This window comes from Indicator indicator, chromosome 13 (genome assembly GCF_027791375.1).
Source record: "Indicator indicator isolate 239-I01 chromosome 13, UM_Iind_1.1, whole genome shotgun sequence".
Lineage (NCBI taxonomy): Eukaryota > Metazoa > Chordata > Aves > Piciformes > Indicatoridae > Indicator > Indicator indicator.
The window spans coordinates 27,960,110-27,975,609 of NC_072022.1; the positions used below are offsets into that span (position 1 = coordinate 27,960,110).

Here is a 15,500-nt window from a genome sequence, read left to right on the forward strand (position 1 = left end):
CTACATTAGGAAGAAATTCTTTCCAGTGGTGAGGGGGAGACACTGCAGCAGCTTGCCCAGGGAGGCTGTGGATGCCTCTTGCCTGGTGGTGTTCAAGGCCAGGCTGGATGAGACCCTGAGCAACCTGTGCTGGTGGGAGGTATCCCTGCCTTGATGGTCCCTTCCACCTAAACTGTTCTGTGACTCTGTGCACTGAATCACTTTTCAGCTCATTCCCTCCAAAGAAGCAGCACAGGCCTGCATGCCCTCTCCTCCTGAGGTCTGTCCTCTGTGTGCTACCTGCTCCCTACCCAGTTTACACCTTCAGGACTTAAGGCTTGAAGTATTTGCACACCCCTTGACTCCTACCTCACAGCACTTTTTATTTTTATTACCTTTTTTTTCCTCTCCCATCAAGAGAATGTAAAAATCAAAATGCTTTGAAGCAGCAGAAATAAATTAAACAAAATGTAATTTGTTTTATAAAAATATTTTCTTATAAATCTTTTTAAAGCTTATAAAAAGCCAGAAAATACATTTAAAAGAAATCTCTGAAAGGTTTCATCCTTGGAGGCATGGTGAACAGTTCAGGAAGTGAGAAGAACCAAAGCCCAGAGACCTTTTTTTAAGGTTTCTCTTCTCACCAGGAATTCCAGAGGACAACCTACAAGTCAAAATGCCTTTGATATCCTTCCCTGGGTCAACTCCCTGTGTCAGATCATTGCAGCTGGAGAAAAAGAAAGGGCTGGAAGGTAGCTGACAATGGTGCAGCTGAGATGGACATGGCACAATGAAGCTCCTCCACAGGCAACCCTATGGAAACTCAGCCCTTGGCTCCAGCAGAGGCCATGCCTCTGAAGCCAGAGCTCAGGGATGTGGATGGAGCAGGTAGGTGCCAGTTTGGAACCATTGCTTTCTGAACAATGGGAGTGGGAGGACAAATGGTGTCGCAGACACAGGTACCAGCAGCTCAGCACCCACCTGGCACCTCCCACTACCTCTATTCCTCTTTATTGATTAGGGGGATGGGGACGGGGGCAGGGGGGATGTCTTTGTAATAAAACCAAAACGACCTTGGCTGGTCCATCCAACATTTCAACTGCCTCAGTTGGTCCTCTTGCACTTCCAGGAAGATTGTCCTTCCTCCTGCAGCCTTTTAAACTTTGGCCCAAGCAGGCACCACCAAGCAAAGCCCAGAATGACACAGATGATGGACTCCACGTAGTAACCGTCCAAGGTAGTGACACAGGAACCGCCTGCCTGGGTGCAGAGCTGGAAGGGAGAGACACAGGTTGGGCAGTTAGGCATTCACTGGCAGGTGGAGAAGCACAGGCCCTGAGGAAGCAGGCATTGCACATCCACTGCTTCTCATTTGCTCTTGGTCAGCACTAAATGTGTTTGCTTCCTCTTGTTTCCTAGGAGGCGTCAAGGGTCAGGGCTGGGCTGGGCACTAAACCAGTGCCAGATGCTCTCTAGTAACCTCTCTCCCTTCCCAAAGGAGTAAAAGAAGCTTTTCAGCTTACCATCAAAGTAAAAAAACTGTTCCAGTACCTGAAGGGGGCTACAGGAAAGCTGGGAAGGGACTTTTGACAAGGGCTTGTAGTGATAGGATGAGGGACAATGGCTTTGAGCTGGGAGAGGGGAGATTGACACTGGAGATAGGGAAGAAACTCGACAGTGAGGGTGGGGAGAGACTGGCACAGATTGCCCAGGGGGGCTGTGGATGCCCCCTCCATGGAGGTGGTGTTCAAGGCCAAGCTGGATGAGGCCTTGAGCAACCTGGGCTGGTGGGAGGTGTCTCTGCCTATGGCAGGGGGTTGGCACTGGATGATGTTGAAGGTCTCTTCCAACCCAAACCATTCTGTGACTCTCTGAAAACATTTGGGAAATGAAACAGCTGGCCCAGGGAAGCTAACTCTGGAAAAGAGAAGCCAAGCAGCTGTCTGATGCTGGCCTGGAAGTGCAATCACTGCTCTCAGTCCCATGAAGAAACAGAACTACTACTTTTATTTAAATTTTTTTTCCTCTATAGCCACTGCTTTAAAAATGACACCCTTGCATCTCACCACAAATCTGCAAAGGGACAGCACAAAGTACTGAGTATTTCTGAGAAAATAACCATGCCCAAGATGTTCTTCCACTGCAGAAGTGGCAGACAAAGAATAGAGCACTCCAAGGGGGAGTGTACAGCACACAATTGTTTCTGTTTCTGTGTTCAGCTTTCAACACTCCTATAATCCCCAGACAAATCCATCCACTGGGCTCAGGTCCTGCCAGCATCTGCATGATTCTGAGACACATCAAGGTCAGATTAAGAACAAAAAGGGAGTGGGAGTGGTGGTAGAACATGACCAATGAGGAGGACATGGAGCAGGTTGCCCAGGGAGGTGGTGGAGTCCCCATCCCTGGAGGTGTTCAAGAACTGTGTGGCCATGGCACTTTGGAACATGGCTTAATGGCCATGGTGGGGTTGGGTTGATGGTTGGACTGGATGAGCTTAGAGGGCTTTTCCTATTGAAATTCTATGGAAGAAGATCAGAGGAGTGAGGTGAAGGAAGAAGGACTGAAGGGAACCCAAGGCACTAGGAGAGAGGCTGGCAAAGCAAACACTGCACAAGCAACTTCCCCTCTGCAACCAGCAAAACCTGCAACTCCAGCTCAAACCAACCCTGTCTGACTCCTGCAACATCCCAAAGAGTCCTGGCATTCAGCAGTGAAACAAATCCCAGGCATGAGTACAGGAACAAAAGCCCCAACAACCCCCCCAGCATTTCCTCTCTCCAGGCAGTCAGGTTAACATTTCTCCTGTGCTGGTGAGGAGGTTGAGTTTAGCCTTGGCTTTCCAGGTGGTTTGGCATCCTGCTCTCTGAGCTGTGTGCAGTAGCACAGAAAGTTCTTTGTTTCTCTTCTTCAGAGCTCCCCAGAACTGGGAAGGCTGCCAGTGACTCCATAAAGATCACAGAGAGAAAGCAAAGTAGCATCACAGGAGAAGGTAGGGGCAGAAACACAAACCCAGCACAAAACCTGGGGGACAGCCAAGCTGCCAAGAGCAGAGCAGCTAACTCCACAGCTCTGAACTTTGTGAGCTTTACTCTCAAAAATGTAACTCCAGCCTCCATAAACCACAGAGAACGTGGCACCAGTCCAGTGGTTCTGCCACCAGCTTTCCATCCCAGCCCAGGAAGTCCTGGACAACTCCTCTGCAGCCACTGACCTGGGGTAGGATGTTGGTATTTAACAGTGTAAAATAATCACAGACTGGTAGGGGTTGGAAGGGACTTCTGGAGATCAAGTCCAACCTCCCTGCCAGAGCAGAATCACCCAGGGCAGGTCACACAGGAACACATCCAGGTGGGCCCTGAAAGCCTCCAGAGAAGGAGACTCCACAGCCTCTTTGGGCCTGCTCCTCACCTGCTCCACTGCTCTGCCACCCTCAAAGTAAAGGAGTTCCTCCTTATGTTTAGATGGAACTTCCTATGTTCAAGTTTCTGCCCATTGCCTCCTGTCCTGTCACTGGGCAGCACTGAGAAGGGTCTGGGCCCATCCTCCTGACCCCCACCCCTGAGGTATTGGCAAGAATTCCTAAGGTCCCCCCTCAGCCTCCTCTTCTCCAAGCTAAACAGCCCCAGCTGAGCAGACCTCATTTTATCAGACAGGAAAACCATAGACTCATAGAATGGGTTGGATTGGAAGAGACCTTCATCATCCAGCTCCAACCCCTGCCATGGGCAGGGACACCTTCCACCAGCCCAGCTTGCTCAAGGCTTCATCCAGCTTGGTCTTGAACACCTCCAGGGAGAAGGTAGCCACAACCTCCCTGGGCAACCTGTGCCAGTGTCTCACCACCCTCAGTCTCAACAATTTCTTCCTCATCTTTAGTCTCAATCTCCCCTCTCCCAGCTCAAAGCCATTGTCCTTCAACCTGTCACTCCCAGCCCTTGGCAAAAGTCCTGCCCCAGCTTTTCTGTAGCCCCTTTCAGGTACTGGAACAGTTTTGTTACTTTGATGATAAGCTGAAAAGCTTCTTTTATTCCTTTGAGAAGTATTTCTTCAGCTCCAAGTCTTTGGGAATTTTTAAATTCCCAAGCTGTGTCCTACAAAGATTTCTCAAGGGGAAACAAAAAACCCCCAGATTACTAAGAGAATCATAGAATCACAGAATTGTTAGGGTTGAAAGGGACCTCAAGGCTCAGCCAGTCCCAACCCCCCTGCTATGGGCAGGGACACCTCACACTACAGCAGGTTGCTCACAGCCACCTCCAGCCTGGCTGCAAAAACCTCCAGGGATGAGGCTTCCACCACCTCCCTGGGCAACCTGTGCCAGGCTCTCACCACCCTCCTGGGGAAGAATTTCTTCCTCACATCCAATCTGAATCTCCCCACTTCCAGTTTTGCTCCATTCCCCCCAGTCCTATCACTGCCTGACACCCCCAAAAGTCCCTCCCCAGCTTTCTTGTAGCTCCTTCAGATCCTGGAAGGCCACAATAAGGTCTCCTCAGAGACTGCACAACCCCAATGCTCTCAGTCTGTCTCCATAGCAGAGCAGCTCCAGCCCTCACCCTCCAGAGCTCATCCTCATGGCCCTTCTCTGGACACCTTCCAGCACCTCCAGATCCTTCTTGTAAGAGAGGCTCCAGAACTGGACACAGAGCTCCAGGAGGGCTCTCAGCAGAGCGGAACAGAGCCAATTCCACCAAGACACAATTGAACAGAGAGGCCTTCAGAGCCTCCCAAACTTACTTCTGCAGCAGCTGTAGTTCCACAGGTGTGATGCTGGGCCCCTGCACACTCTTTGACTGTGAGTGGGTCCACCAGCCAGAGTGCCACCGTGGAAGGCCAGTTGCCCCCCAGGTTGGAGACGGTGTTGAGCAGAGTCATGTAGGTCCCTCCGATCAGGGGGTCGCTGACCTTGGCGTTGAAAGCCATGATTGCAACGTACATGCTGTACAGGGTGATCTGCAGCAGGAAGGAGACACACAGCACACTGAGCTCTGCCCCCTACAGCACAGAAACCTCACCCCAGGGACACACAAGGACAGCTAAAAAGCCTAGCACAAAAAACTTCTTCCAAGAGATCACTTTGAGGGAGTGACATCGACTGGACAAATAACCCCAGTGGCTCCCAGCAGCCCTAGAGGCCAAGGCTGTCCAGGGGGCTGTGGAGTCTCCCTCTCTGGAGATATTCCAGGCCTGCCTGGATGATTTCCTGTGTGATCTGCTCTAGGTGACCCTGCTCTGGCAGGGGGGTTGGACTGCCTGATCTCTCGAGGTCCCTTCCAGCCCCTAACACGCTGTGAAGAGGGAGCTCCTTCTGCAGCCTGGCTCTCTCTTGCCTCTTGTCCTCAGGCCATGCTGAAACACATCCAGCCTCACATGCTCTGGGAATGACTCAGGTTAGCAAACTCAAGCACAAAGGCAGCTAAAATAGCTTCTAAAAATAACACTTTTGCATTTTAAATCAACTGGAGGCATGGAGCATGCTTTTGGGCCAGACCCTTTTAGTTCTGGCCCACACTTTTCTAGTCCTGGCCCAGGCCCTTCTCGTCTTGGCCCTTTTAGTCCTGATGCAGGCTTCTTTTAGTCCTGCTTTGTATCTGGTGTTTGTTTTCCAGCCCTTTGGATCAGCTCCATGATGACGTTCCTCCAAAAACAAGAAAAATCAATAAATTATTCCTCCTAGCCCCAGGATCACAGAACTTGAGGGATCAGCACAAGATGTACCAGCAGCAGCATGTCTAAGAAACTCAATATTGGGATTTCTCCAGCTCCACCAAGCTTTTTAGGGGGGGGAAATAATGATTTTGGAACCAACTGGATCAGGCCAACTAAAAGTGACTCTGCTGGAGCACGTGGGAGAAGGACAAATAGTGGCAAGAGCATCAAAAGCAAAGGTAGCCAACCAGTGCCCAGGTCAGGCTTGGTGGAACTCTAGTAAGCAAGGACAAAAAGCAGCTGAGAGCATTGATCAGCCCCTTACTGAGGGGTGGGAAATGGCCTCCTGTCCCCCCTGCCCTTCCCACCCCCAGCCTGTGGTACCTGATGTAAAGCATAACTCAACAGTACTACAATGTAGTAGTAAACAGGAAATCCTCCTTCATGTCTGACTGTAGGGGTCCACCAGACCAGAAATGCAAATTCCAGACCAAACAGCAATCTGGAGGAATAAGAAAGATCATTTGTGGTTGAAATTAATCCTTCCCAGGTGTTAATCCTTGCTAGAAAGGAGCTGCTGAAGGTTTCCACACACAGGTTACAGCAGAATGGTTTCCATCTAAATCATCACAACTCTTTCTACTCATCAGTCACAGAATGCTTGTGGTTAAGAGAGACTTTTAAGACTCACAGTTGCATAGAATGGCTTAGGTTGGAAGGGACCTCAAAGGTCATCCAGCTCCAACCCCCTGCCATGGGCAGGGACACCTCCCACCAGCCCAGGTTGCTCAGGGCCTCCAACCTGGTTCATCCAACCTCCAGGTTCATCCAGCCTGACCTTGAACACTCCCGGAGAGGAGGCATCCACAGCCTCCCTGGGCAACCTGTTCCAGTGCCTCCCCACCCTCACTGCCAAGAATTTCTTCCTAATCCCTAAATTTACCCTCCCTTCAAGCTTAAAGCCTTTGCCTCTCCTCCTATCACTACAAGATCAAGTCCAAGTGCTAACCCAGCACTGCCAGGTCTTGGCTAGAATTCAGTATTAAACATTTGACAAGCACTGAAACTGTCAAGATTTTATACTTGAGCACTTCTGTCATCCACACAAACACAATACTCTGGGTTGACCTTTGGGGTCCCTTCCAACCCTCCTCCCATGCTTCTTCTCACAGATGTATTTTTGTACAAAGCAATGCCCAAGACATCCAACCAAAGCCACCTGGAGCAAGGTCTGCTCTGGGGTTTTGGTGAGAGCACACAAAGTAAGGTGTGACCATGTGAAAATAGCAGCATGAGGGAGCCTCCTAGCCAGAGTGATTCCAACCTGGCCAGGCTGGCTCCATGGGCTGGGCTCAGTGGGATGAGGCTCAACAAGGCCAAGTGCTGGGTGCTGTGCTTGGGGCACAACCCCCCCAGGAAGGCTCCAGGCTTGGGGCAGAGTGGCTGGGAACTGCCTGGTGGGAAGGGACTGGGGGTGTTGGTTGACAGCAGCTGAAGATGAGCCAAGGTGTGCCCAGGTGGGCAAGAAGGGCAGCAGCAGCCTGGGCTGGAGCAGCAATGGTCTGGGCAGCAGCAGTGACTGTCCCTCTTGACAGGACACTGGTGAGGCTGCTCCTTGAATCCTGGCCTCAGTTTTGGGCTCCTCACTCCAAGAAGGACATTGAGGGCTGGAGCAGCTCCAGAGAAGGGCAACAAACCTGGGGGAGGGTCTGGAGAACAGGGCTGGGGATGAGCAGCTGAAGGACCTGGGGTGTTCAGCATGGACAAAAGGAGGCTGAGGGAAACCTCATTGCTCTCTACAGCTCCCTGAAAGAAGGCTGGAGCCAGGTGGGCGTTGGGCTCTGCTCCCAAAGGAACAAGCAACAGGACAAGAGGAAATGGCCTCAAGTTACCCCAGGAGAAGTTTAGGTTGGACACGAGGAACAATTTCTTCACTGAGAGAATGGTGAAACCCTGGCCCAGCCTGCCTGGAGCAGCAGTGGAGTCCCCATCCCTGGAGAGGTTTTAAAGCAATGGAGATGTGGTGCTGAGGGCTATGGTTCAGTGGTGAGCTGGCAGTGCTGGGCTCATGGTTGAACTCAATGATCTAAAAAGTCTCTTCCAACCAAAACCATTTTATGAGTCTGTAACTAAGGAACTACTGACACTGAAGCAGAGCAGGAGAGCGCTGCTGTAGTGCTGCTCCTAAAAGCACTTCATGTGCTGCTTTCTCAGGGTGTGACACTACAGCAGTTAGCATCAGGGCACAAGACACAGAGAGCTCAACTTACTAGGAGCAGTCTCACAAAGGTTCTTGCACCTTGAAGTTAGAGAACAACACAAGAAATCCTGTGTTTGAGGTGAATCTGCAAATCATTGTTGCTACTAGAGGAGATTTGTTTGGGTTTTGTCCTTACCTGAAAGGCATAGCTTTGTAGAATGTGTTCAGTGGCTGGGGGCCTGCTGTGTATTTGCTGATAATCAGAGGCAGTATTATCTGCAAAGGAACCATTGGAACTGCCAGCAGAGCTAAGTGCTCTTTTGGGACCCCCTCTTCCACCAGCTTGAGTCCTGTGACAGCATCTGCTGCTGAAAATCCAACCTGCAATGGAAATCAGCCAGGAGTGGAGGAAAGCATTGGGCTAGAAATTCAATTTACTCAGTATTCCTTGAGAAATGTGAGAAAGCACAAGGCCCTCCTGGCTCTGATTTGATTTCCAAGTAAGTTCTGAGACCAATTCCACCCCTGCTTTGTCATCAGAGCCAAAACCACACCAACAACACCACAGGCAGCAATCACACTCCTGTGGTGCCTGAACTGCTGCTGCTATTCACAATGGCCAAGGGAGAAGCTGTGGACACCCAGCCTGCACAGAGCTGTGGCTTCTAGGAGCAGTATTGAGGTTAAAAAGAAACATTTCCTGTCCTTTTCACTGCAGGCTACACAAGCAGCCTCACTACAACAATGATTCAAACCAAATTACTTTCATTTTAGACTGCAGTGGCTTGGAAGGGACCTCCAGAGGTCACCTAGCCCAATCCCCCTGGAGCAAGCAGGGACATCCCCACCTAGATCAGGTTGCTGGTGCAAGCAGAAAGGCCAAACAAGCCTCTTCTGTTGTACAACCCTGCTCAGCACCAGCATATCAACAATTCTGCTTCCAATCTACTGTCAAAGTTCAGGACTCTGATGACAAAGGAATAAATAAGTCAGGTCAGAGGGACTCAGCAACCCTTCAGCTTCTGCCATCAGTTGCCTATTTCTTTACTCACTTTAGCTGTCAGAATCAAGAGGCAGAAAGTAAGAACTGCTGGCATCTTGATGATTGAGAATAGCAGCCTGTATGTATCAGTGATGCCTTTTGTTTCTTCTTTTGTTGGTGTTAGTTCCTTGTTCTCCTTCTTCAGAAGGGCAACCAGTGTAGTGGTAATTAAAAAGACAGCTCCCCAGAAGAACAGGAAATCTGGAGGGGAGAGGAAAGGAGGAAGTAAAATCAAATCCTTCTGGCAGACATCATCAACACTTTGTAGAATCATAGAATTGTTTGGGTTGGAGAAGGCCTCCAGAATCATCCAGTCCAACCAGCAACCCAACCACACCACGGCCCCAGGTGCCATAGCCACAGGTTTCTTGAACACCTCCAGGGATGGGGACTCCACCACCTCCCTGGGCAGCCTGTTCCAGGGCTTGACAACCCTTTGGGGGAAGAAATTGTTCCTCATGTCCAACCCAAAACCTCCCCTGGTGCAACTTGAGGCCATTTCCTCTTCTTCTATCACCACTGCTAGGGAGAAGAAACCAACCCCCACCTGGCTCTAGCCTCCTTTCAGGGAGGTGTGGAGAGCAATGAGGTCCCCCCTCAGTGTCCTCTTCTCCAGTTCTCAACAATCCCAGTTCACTAACTCACTGAATATGTAAAATTCACAAAACTGAACCTCATAATAAAAAAAAGGAATCAAACCACTCATTTTTGGATCCCCTAAAACCAAGGACCAACAGCAAAGCACAAAGAGAGCTGCACCCTGAAACCACCTCCCTCTTCCCTTCCCCTCACACTACAACCACACCTTTGCTTGAGGGCTGAGATGGAAGAGCAGCAGCAAACCAGGTCACATCCCTGGTGTTCTGTGCCTAATTAGCACTGTGAGCATGGTGGAGGAGAAACAACCCATAATAAGCTTGAAATGATAAATAATACCAATGACACTTTTGAAGATTACACACACAGCCACTGCAAGCTGGTCAGGGAGGGGAAAAAAGTTCCTCATTTAATATGACAAGGGATAAACTTCAGAGGAAGGAGTCAAGTCACCTGAGGCACTGTGTAGTCCTCCCCTCAGTTCTACACCCCCTGTATAATATCTGGCCCCCATCTGAAGGGCACAAAGATTTCTGCTCCTGGAGTCTGAAGATTCAGAGAATGGGTTGGGTAGGAAGAGACTTTCAAGACCATCAAGTTCCAACCCCCCTGCCATGGGCAGGGACATCTCCTGTCAGACCAGGCTGCTCAAGGTCTCATCCAACCTGACCTTGCTGGCCTGATGAAAGTTCTCACACAGATGTAAAGAGGCAAGTCTGTCTGTTTGAAGTGGATATTGTACTTGCTAGCTTCCAAGTGCTCTATTTGAGCCTGGAGAGGAGGAGGCTCTCCACAACTCCCTGAAAGGAGGTTAGAGCCCGGGGTTGGTCTGTTTTCCCTACTTTAAGTGACAGAACAAGAGGAAATGTCCTGAAATTGTGCCAGGAGAGGTTTAGGTTGGGTATTAGGAACAGTTGCTCTGCTGCAAGAGTGGTCAGGCACTGGAACAGGCTGCCCAGGGAGCTGGTGGAGTCCCTATCCCTGGAGGTGTTCAAGAAATGTGTGGCCATGGCACTTGGGGCCAGGGTTTGATGGCCACACTGGTGTTGGGTTGAAGGTTGGACTTGATCTTGGAGGCCTTTTCCAACCCAAGCAATTCTCAGATCCTGTTCTAAGCAGAAACTATGGATCTGAAGGCAGTAAAACCACAGCAAGACTTCATGGCAAGGCCTTTGCCAGTCAGTGAATGAGTTCATGCAGAACACTCCTACCCTCCACCTCTATGAGAGAGGCAAGAAAGAACTCAGCAGCATCCAGAGGGTAAGACAGAAGCAGCCTTTTGTCTTCCTGCTTGTGAAGCAACTCCAGAAGCCTCAGGGTGAGTTGAAAGCAAGCAGGGAGGGCTGGTGAAAGGGCAAAGACAGTGCAAAGGTTTAGTCAATGATTAGCTGCTGCTTATGCTCAGGAGGAGAACCAGCACAACAAGCACAGAAGAGGGCAAGGAAAGGCAACCATGGGGCTGGCCTCAGTGGAAAAAAAGGCATTTCAAAGCCTCTGCTGCTGCTGCCACACCAGTTAACTTTCCCTGTCCCCAAGTAAAGCAGCTCTCACAACCAGTGCTGTAGGATTAGGAAGAAATTCTTTCCAGTGAGGGTGGGGAGGCACTGGAACAGGCTGCCCAGGGAGGCTATGGATGCCTCCTCCCTGGGGGTGTTCACAGCCAGGTTGGATGAGGCCTTGAGCAACCTGGACTGGTGGGAGGTGAACCTGCCATGGGACACCTTAATAACCCCTTGGAACTAGATGATCTTGAAGGTTCCTTCCAACCTAAGGCACTCTGTGATTGCTCTCAGGTCTGTCAAAAAGGTACCCTGCAGATATCTTCTTCAGTAAGATGAATTTTCAGTCATGCTAAGCACAGCCTCTGCCTGCAACAGAGGCAGGAGTGCTGCTCTAATAATAGCACCAAGTGCTGTCACCAGAGTGTGAGGAAGGGAATAGAAATAGCTTTGAGCATCATCAGAGGAATGCTCAGGATCAGGTCAGCCCTGCCAGCTGCAGCACAGCAGTGCAAAAGCTGAGTTAGCAACACAGCACAAAGAGAAAATCCTCACCATGCAGAATAGTCCAAGACAGGAAAGTCCACCAACAGGCTATAAGCAAAAGAACTTCAGCATTTACAGAAGGAATTCCCACCACCAAGCTCCTGATGCCACCACTGCTGCCTCCTCTTTCCCTGTTTTATCTCTGCCTCTACACTGGCAGCACCAAAATGAACCTTTGTTTGGGAGGAAGGTAAACATTTGAACCAGATTAGGGATGGAGCAGGCTGGAAAATAACTATCAGCAGGTGTGTGTGCAGCACAACAGCTTAAAGTGATTCCAGAGCTACACATCTACCCCCAGCAAAAAGGTTTCCACAGTCCCTGCCTCCCCTTGAAGAGGAACTTTCTGCTGTTGCCTTTTCTCTCTCTTCCTTCATGCTGGAACAGGCATTCAGGTGACTGCACAACAAACTGGGCAGGAATCAACAAACTCAGCAGTGTTTGGCCCTGCAGGACAGAAAGGGACTTCTGACCAAGGCATCGAGTGACAGGAGAAGAGGTGATGGCTTCCAACTGGAAGAAGCTGGATTTAGATGGGATATTAGGAAGAAATTCTTCCCCATGAGGGTGGTGAGGCACTGGAACAGGTTGCCCAAGGAAGCTGAGCCTGGAATTGTTGAAAGCCAGGTTAGATAGGGCCTTGAGCAATGTGGGCTAGGGCGAAGTGTCCCTGCTCACAACAGCAGGAGTGGAACTAAGTGATCTTTAAGGTCTCTTCCAACCCCAACCAGTCTGTGATTCCATGATGATCCTGTTGCACCTCAACAACTTGAAACCATCTTGGGATCTTGACCTTCTCTTTCCCTAGCACCAGCTCTCAGCCTGCAAGTGTTCAGAGATCTCACCTGGCAGAAAACTCTTCACCTTTTCAAACTACAAAGCTTTCTGCTGCTCTGACTGCCTGAACCAGCTCAGCACAAGCCCACTTACAACCAGTGCAGGACCAGAGAGTTGCTCTCCTCATTGTAGTGTTCTGCTATCCAGTACTGCTGCTCCAGGAGAAGTGTGGACACAGCCAGCTGTGCCATACAGTCACACTAACTAGGGAACAGAAACCTCTTGCAGCCAGTTTTACCACCCCAAAATCATATCCTGCAACTACAGTGTCAGAGCTGTCTGCTTTTTGTTTCACTCCACCCAGCTTAGTATTCCAGGACAAGTCAAACTGTTTGTGTTGGTGAGTTTGGGGATCATCTTTTTTTCCACAAAGAGAGCACTTTTCTAACAGTGGTAACTCCATTTACACAAATAGCACTGAGAAAAAACACCAAGCAACAGAAGACCTGGGTGGTGGAGGTAAGTAGAGCCAAAACAAGCTCTCTGAACTACACCAGTGGTTTGCAAGTTCCATCAGCAGCAGAGGAAGACAGTGGTGAGCTACAGAATCAGGGAAGACAAAGACATAAACCAGGAGGCTGTTACTTTGAGGACTGCTCTGTGCTCCTTGAGATGGGATACAGACCAGACACAGGCCTAGCAACAAGGAGGAAAGGGGAAGACTGTTTAGCAATGGTGACAGCTGCACAGACAGAACTAGAGCAGGCTGGAAGGTGACATCTGGATTTATCAGTAAGACAGGTAGAAGACAGAAAGTGAAAATGAGCCTTTAAACATGCCCCCTCAGTTCTGGCACACCTTTGCTCTTAGGTGATACAGGCAGAGCAATCTCAGAGAAGGAGATGCAACTAAACCCATGAAAATTGCTAGCCACATTGACTTTGAAGCTGCAGCCAGGAGTGGTGCCAGATTTTCCTCTCCTTCCATGAGGTGAGGAGGCCAAACTCAACCTTGAGCTGCCTAGACTCAACCTTGCAACCAAAACATATCCATTTCAAGCATCTCCTTAGGTACTGCACCTAGCACCAATCACCACATCTAACCTATCTGAAAGAAAAAAAAAAAAAACAACCAACCAACCAACCCCAAAAACACCAAGGAGAAGCCATACCTACACCAACAGCCAGCTGTGGTGGCACTAACAGATTCTAATTCATCAAAGAGAAAATAAAATCCCCCTTAATTTACTACCATTCAGAAACTGGCTATGTGATCAACCCTGAACACTTGGAATTTCTACTTCTGTGGACAATATCATCCTGGAAGTAATTAATTTTTTGTTTCCCTTTTTATTTCTCCCAGGAAGACATTTTCCTCCAAATCCTCCTCCAAGGAGGAAAACCTTTTGGTCTGCTTAGTTTTGAGGTTTTGTTTTTAAACAATAATCTATTCCACAGTCATTAAACTAGACAGGGGGAAAAAAAAAAAAAAAATCAACAATGTGTCCAAAGTGCTTAGGTCAGCCAAGATGATGACAGGGCAAATTTCCCTCACCCCTAAGCCCAGAGGAGCCTGGAAGTTCAGCACATAGCAGTGGGCTCTAGCAGCCTCTGGCCAGGCTGTGCTTTCTCACAGGCCCCATTGGCCACTCTGAGCAGAGCTTTGGTCCAAGCCCAGGGAAGCAGCATCCACATCCCTGCATCACCAGCACGGCGGTACCCGGGCAGTACCTGAGAGGGTGACAATCCCCCGGGGTTGGGGCTGGAACCGCAGGTACTTGTTGCAGAAGGAGGGCGACTCGAGGGCCAGGAAGAGGACATTGCCCAGGAAGTATCCAGCCGTTTGGCCCACGGAGTTGCAAGTGGAGGCGTAGCCCACGTTCTCCCTGGACAACATGGTCAGGGCCCAGCCGTCCACCGCGATGTCCTGCGTCGCCGCCAGGAACTCAAAGAGGAAGAAAGTCACCGTGAGGGCCACCACGTCGGGGCCGCGGCCCTCCCCGTCGCCCAGCAGCATGTCCACCTGCGTGGACATATAGATCATGAAGACCCCCAGCACGTACTGCGTGGGCACCAGCCAGGACTTGCGGCGGCCGAAGCCCCGCAGGTAGACGGCGTCCACCAAGGGTGCCCAGAGCAGCTTGAGGCTGAAGGGCCAGAAGACGAAGCTGAAGAAGGCCTGGTCGGTGTAGCTGACGTTCTTGCTTTGCAGGATCAGCGGCACGCTGCCGGCTAGCCCCAACGGGATGCCCTGCAGCACGTAGAGCACCAAGAGCAGCAAGATGCTGCCCAACTCTGCACGGAACCCCTTCGCCCGCCTCAACCCCGTCTCTGGCGGCTGCAGCAGCTCCTCGGTCTCATCGCCTGCTAGCCCGTCCCCGCAGAGGGCCAAGGCGGGCGGCTCCTCGCTCCTCACGTCCAGGCAGTTATGGTGGCTCCCGGGCCGGCGCTGCCGCCCACCTTCCTTAGCTGCGATAGCGGGCGACATGTCTCCGCCAAGCCCGGGAGGCCGTGCCGCGTCCCCGGGGCCGAAGCGGCCGAGGCGGGAACGGTCCCGCCGCTGAGCAGACACCGCGAACCGGCCCCGGCTCGGCCGCGCCAACCACCCTGCCCCTTCCGGCCACGCGCCCGAGGCGGCAGGCGTGGCTGCACCTCATTGGTGCGCAGGGCGATGACGTCAGACAAAAGCTCCGCCCCCCCGCCCTGAAGCAGAGGCCATCCCAGCCCGTCCAGACTGCTGCCCCACAGTGGGCGGGAGGATCCCCGGAGCCGCGACAGGCTCACCAGTGAGCGTGGGGCACAGTTGCGGTGGGACTGCAAAGCAGCTTCCTCTCGACATGGAGAGAGGAGCTGCTGAGCTTTCCCGAGTCACCCCCGGTCTGGGGCCGGTGTTTGGTCCTGGGGCTCTGAGCGCCACGCTCTGACCTCTCCTGTGGTGCTTTCGGACCTTCTCCATCCAGTGCCCACCGCTTCGGGCCGGGAAACGATTGTGCTAAATGATCGGAAAATAGTAGATAAATAATACAAATTAAGTTCTATTTATTACCTCTTTGGCTTTTCTGAGAGAGCTAAGAAGCAAGGTAAGGGAATGTTCCTTTTTGCCCCCTTTATTCCCTCCCCCATTATTTTTCCCCATTCTTCCCCCCCAAATTTGCACAATCACGCAATAATCAGACCATCAGAAACACATTTTGTGCCGAACTTTTCTT

At 50.9% G+C, this 15,500-nt stretch overlaps 1 protein-coding gene across 2 annotated transcripts; it reads right to left on the reverse strand.

The window, feature by feature from the left end:
• Positions 1-1,083: 1,083 nt before the first annotated feature.
• SLC33A1 (solute carrier family 33 member 1) lies at positions 1,084-14,779 on the reverse strand. 2 transcript variants are annotated; one of them, XM_054386098.1, is made up of 6 exons: positions 14,023-14,779; positions 8,884-9,074; positions 8,028-8,212; positions 6,016-6,133; positions 4,720-4,935; positions 1,084-1,251 (listed from the first exon to the last, which is right to left on the reverse strand). In XM_054386098.1, the coding sequence occupies exons 1-6, from the start codon at positions 14,777-14,779 to the stop codon at positions 1,084-1,086; spliced, it is 1,635 nt and encodes a 544-aa protein (XP_054242073.1). The 2 variants fall into 2 exon arrangements, with proteins under 2 accessions (XP_054242073.1, XP_054242074.1); XM_054386099.1 differs by lacking the exons at positions 6,016-6,133; positions 8,884-9,074.
• Between the last annotated feature and the right edge of the window lie 721 nt (positions 14,780-15,500).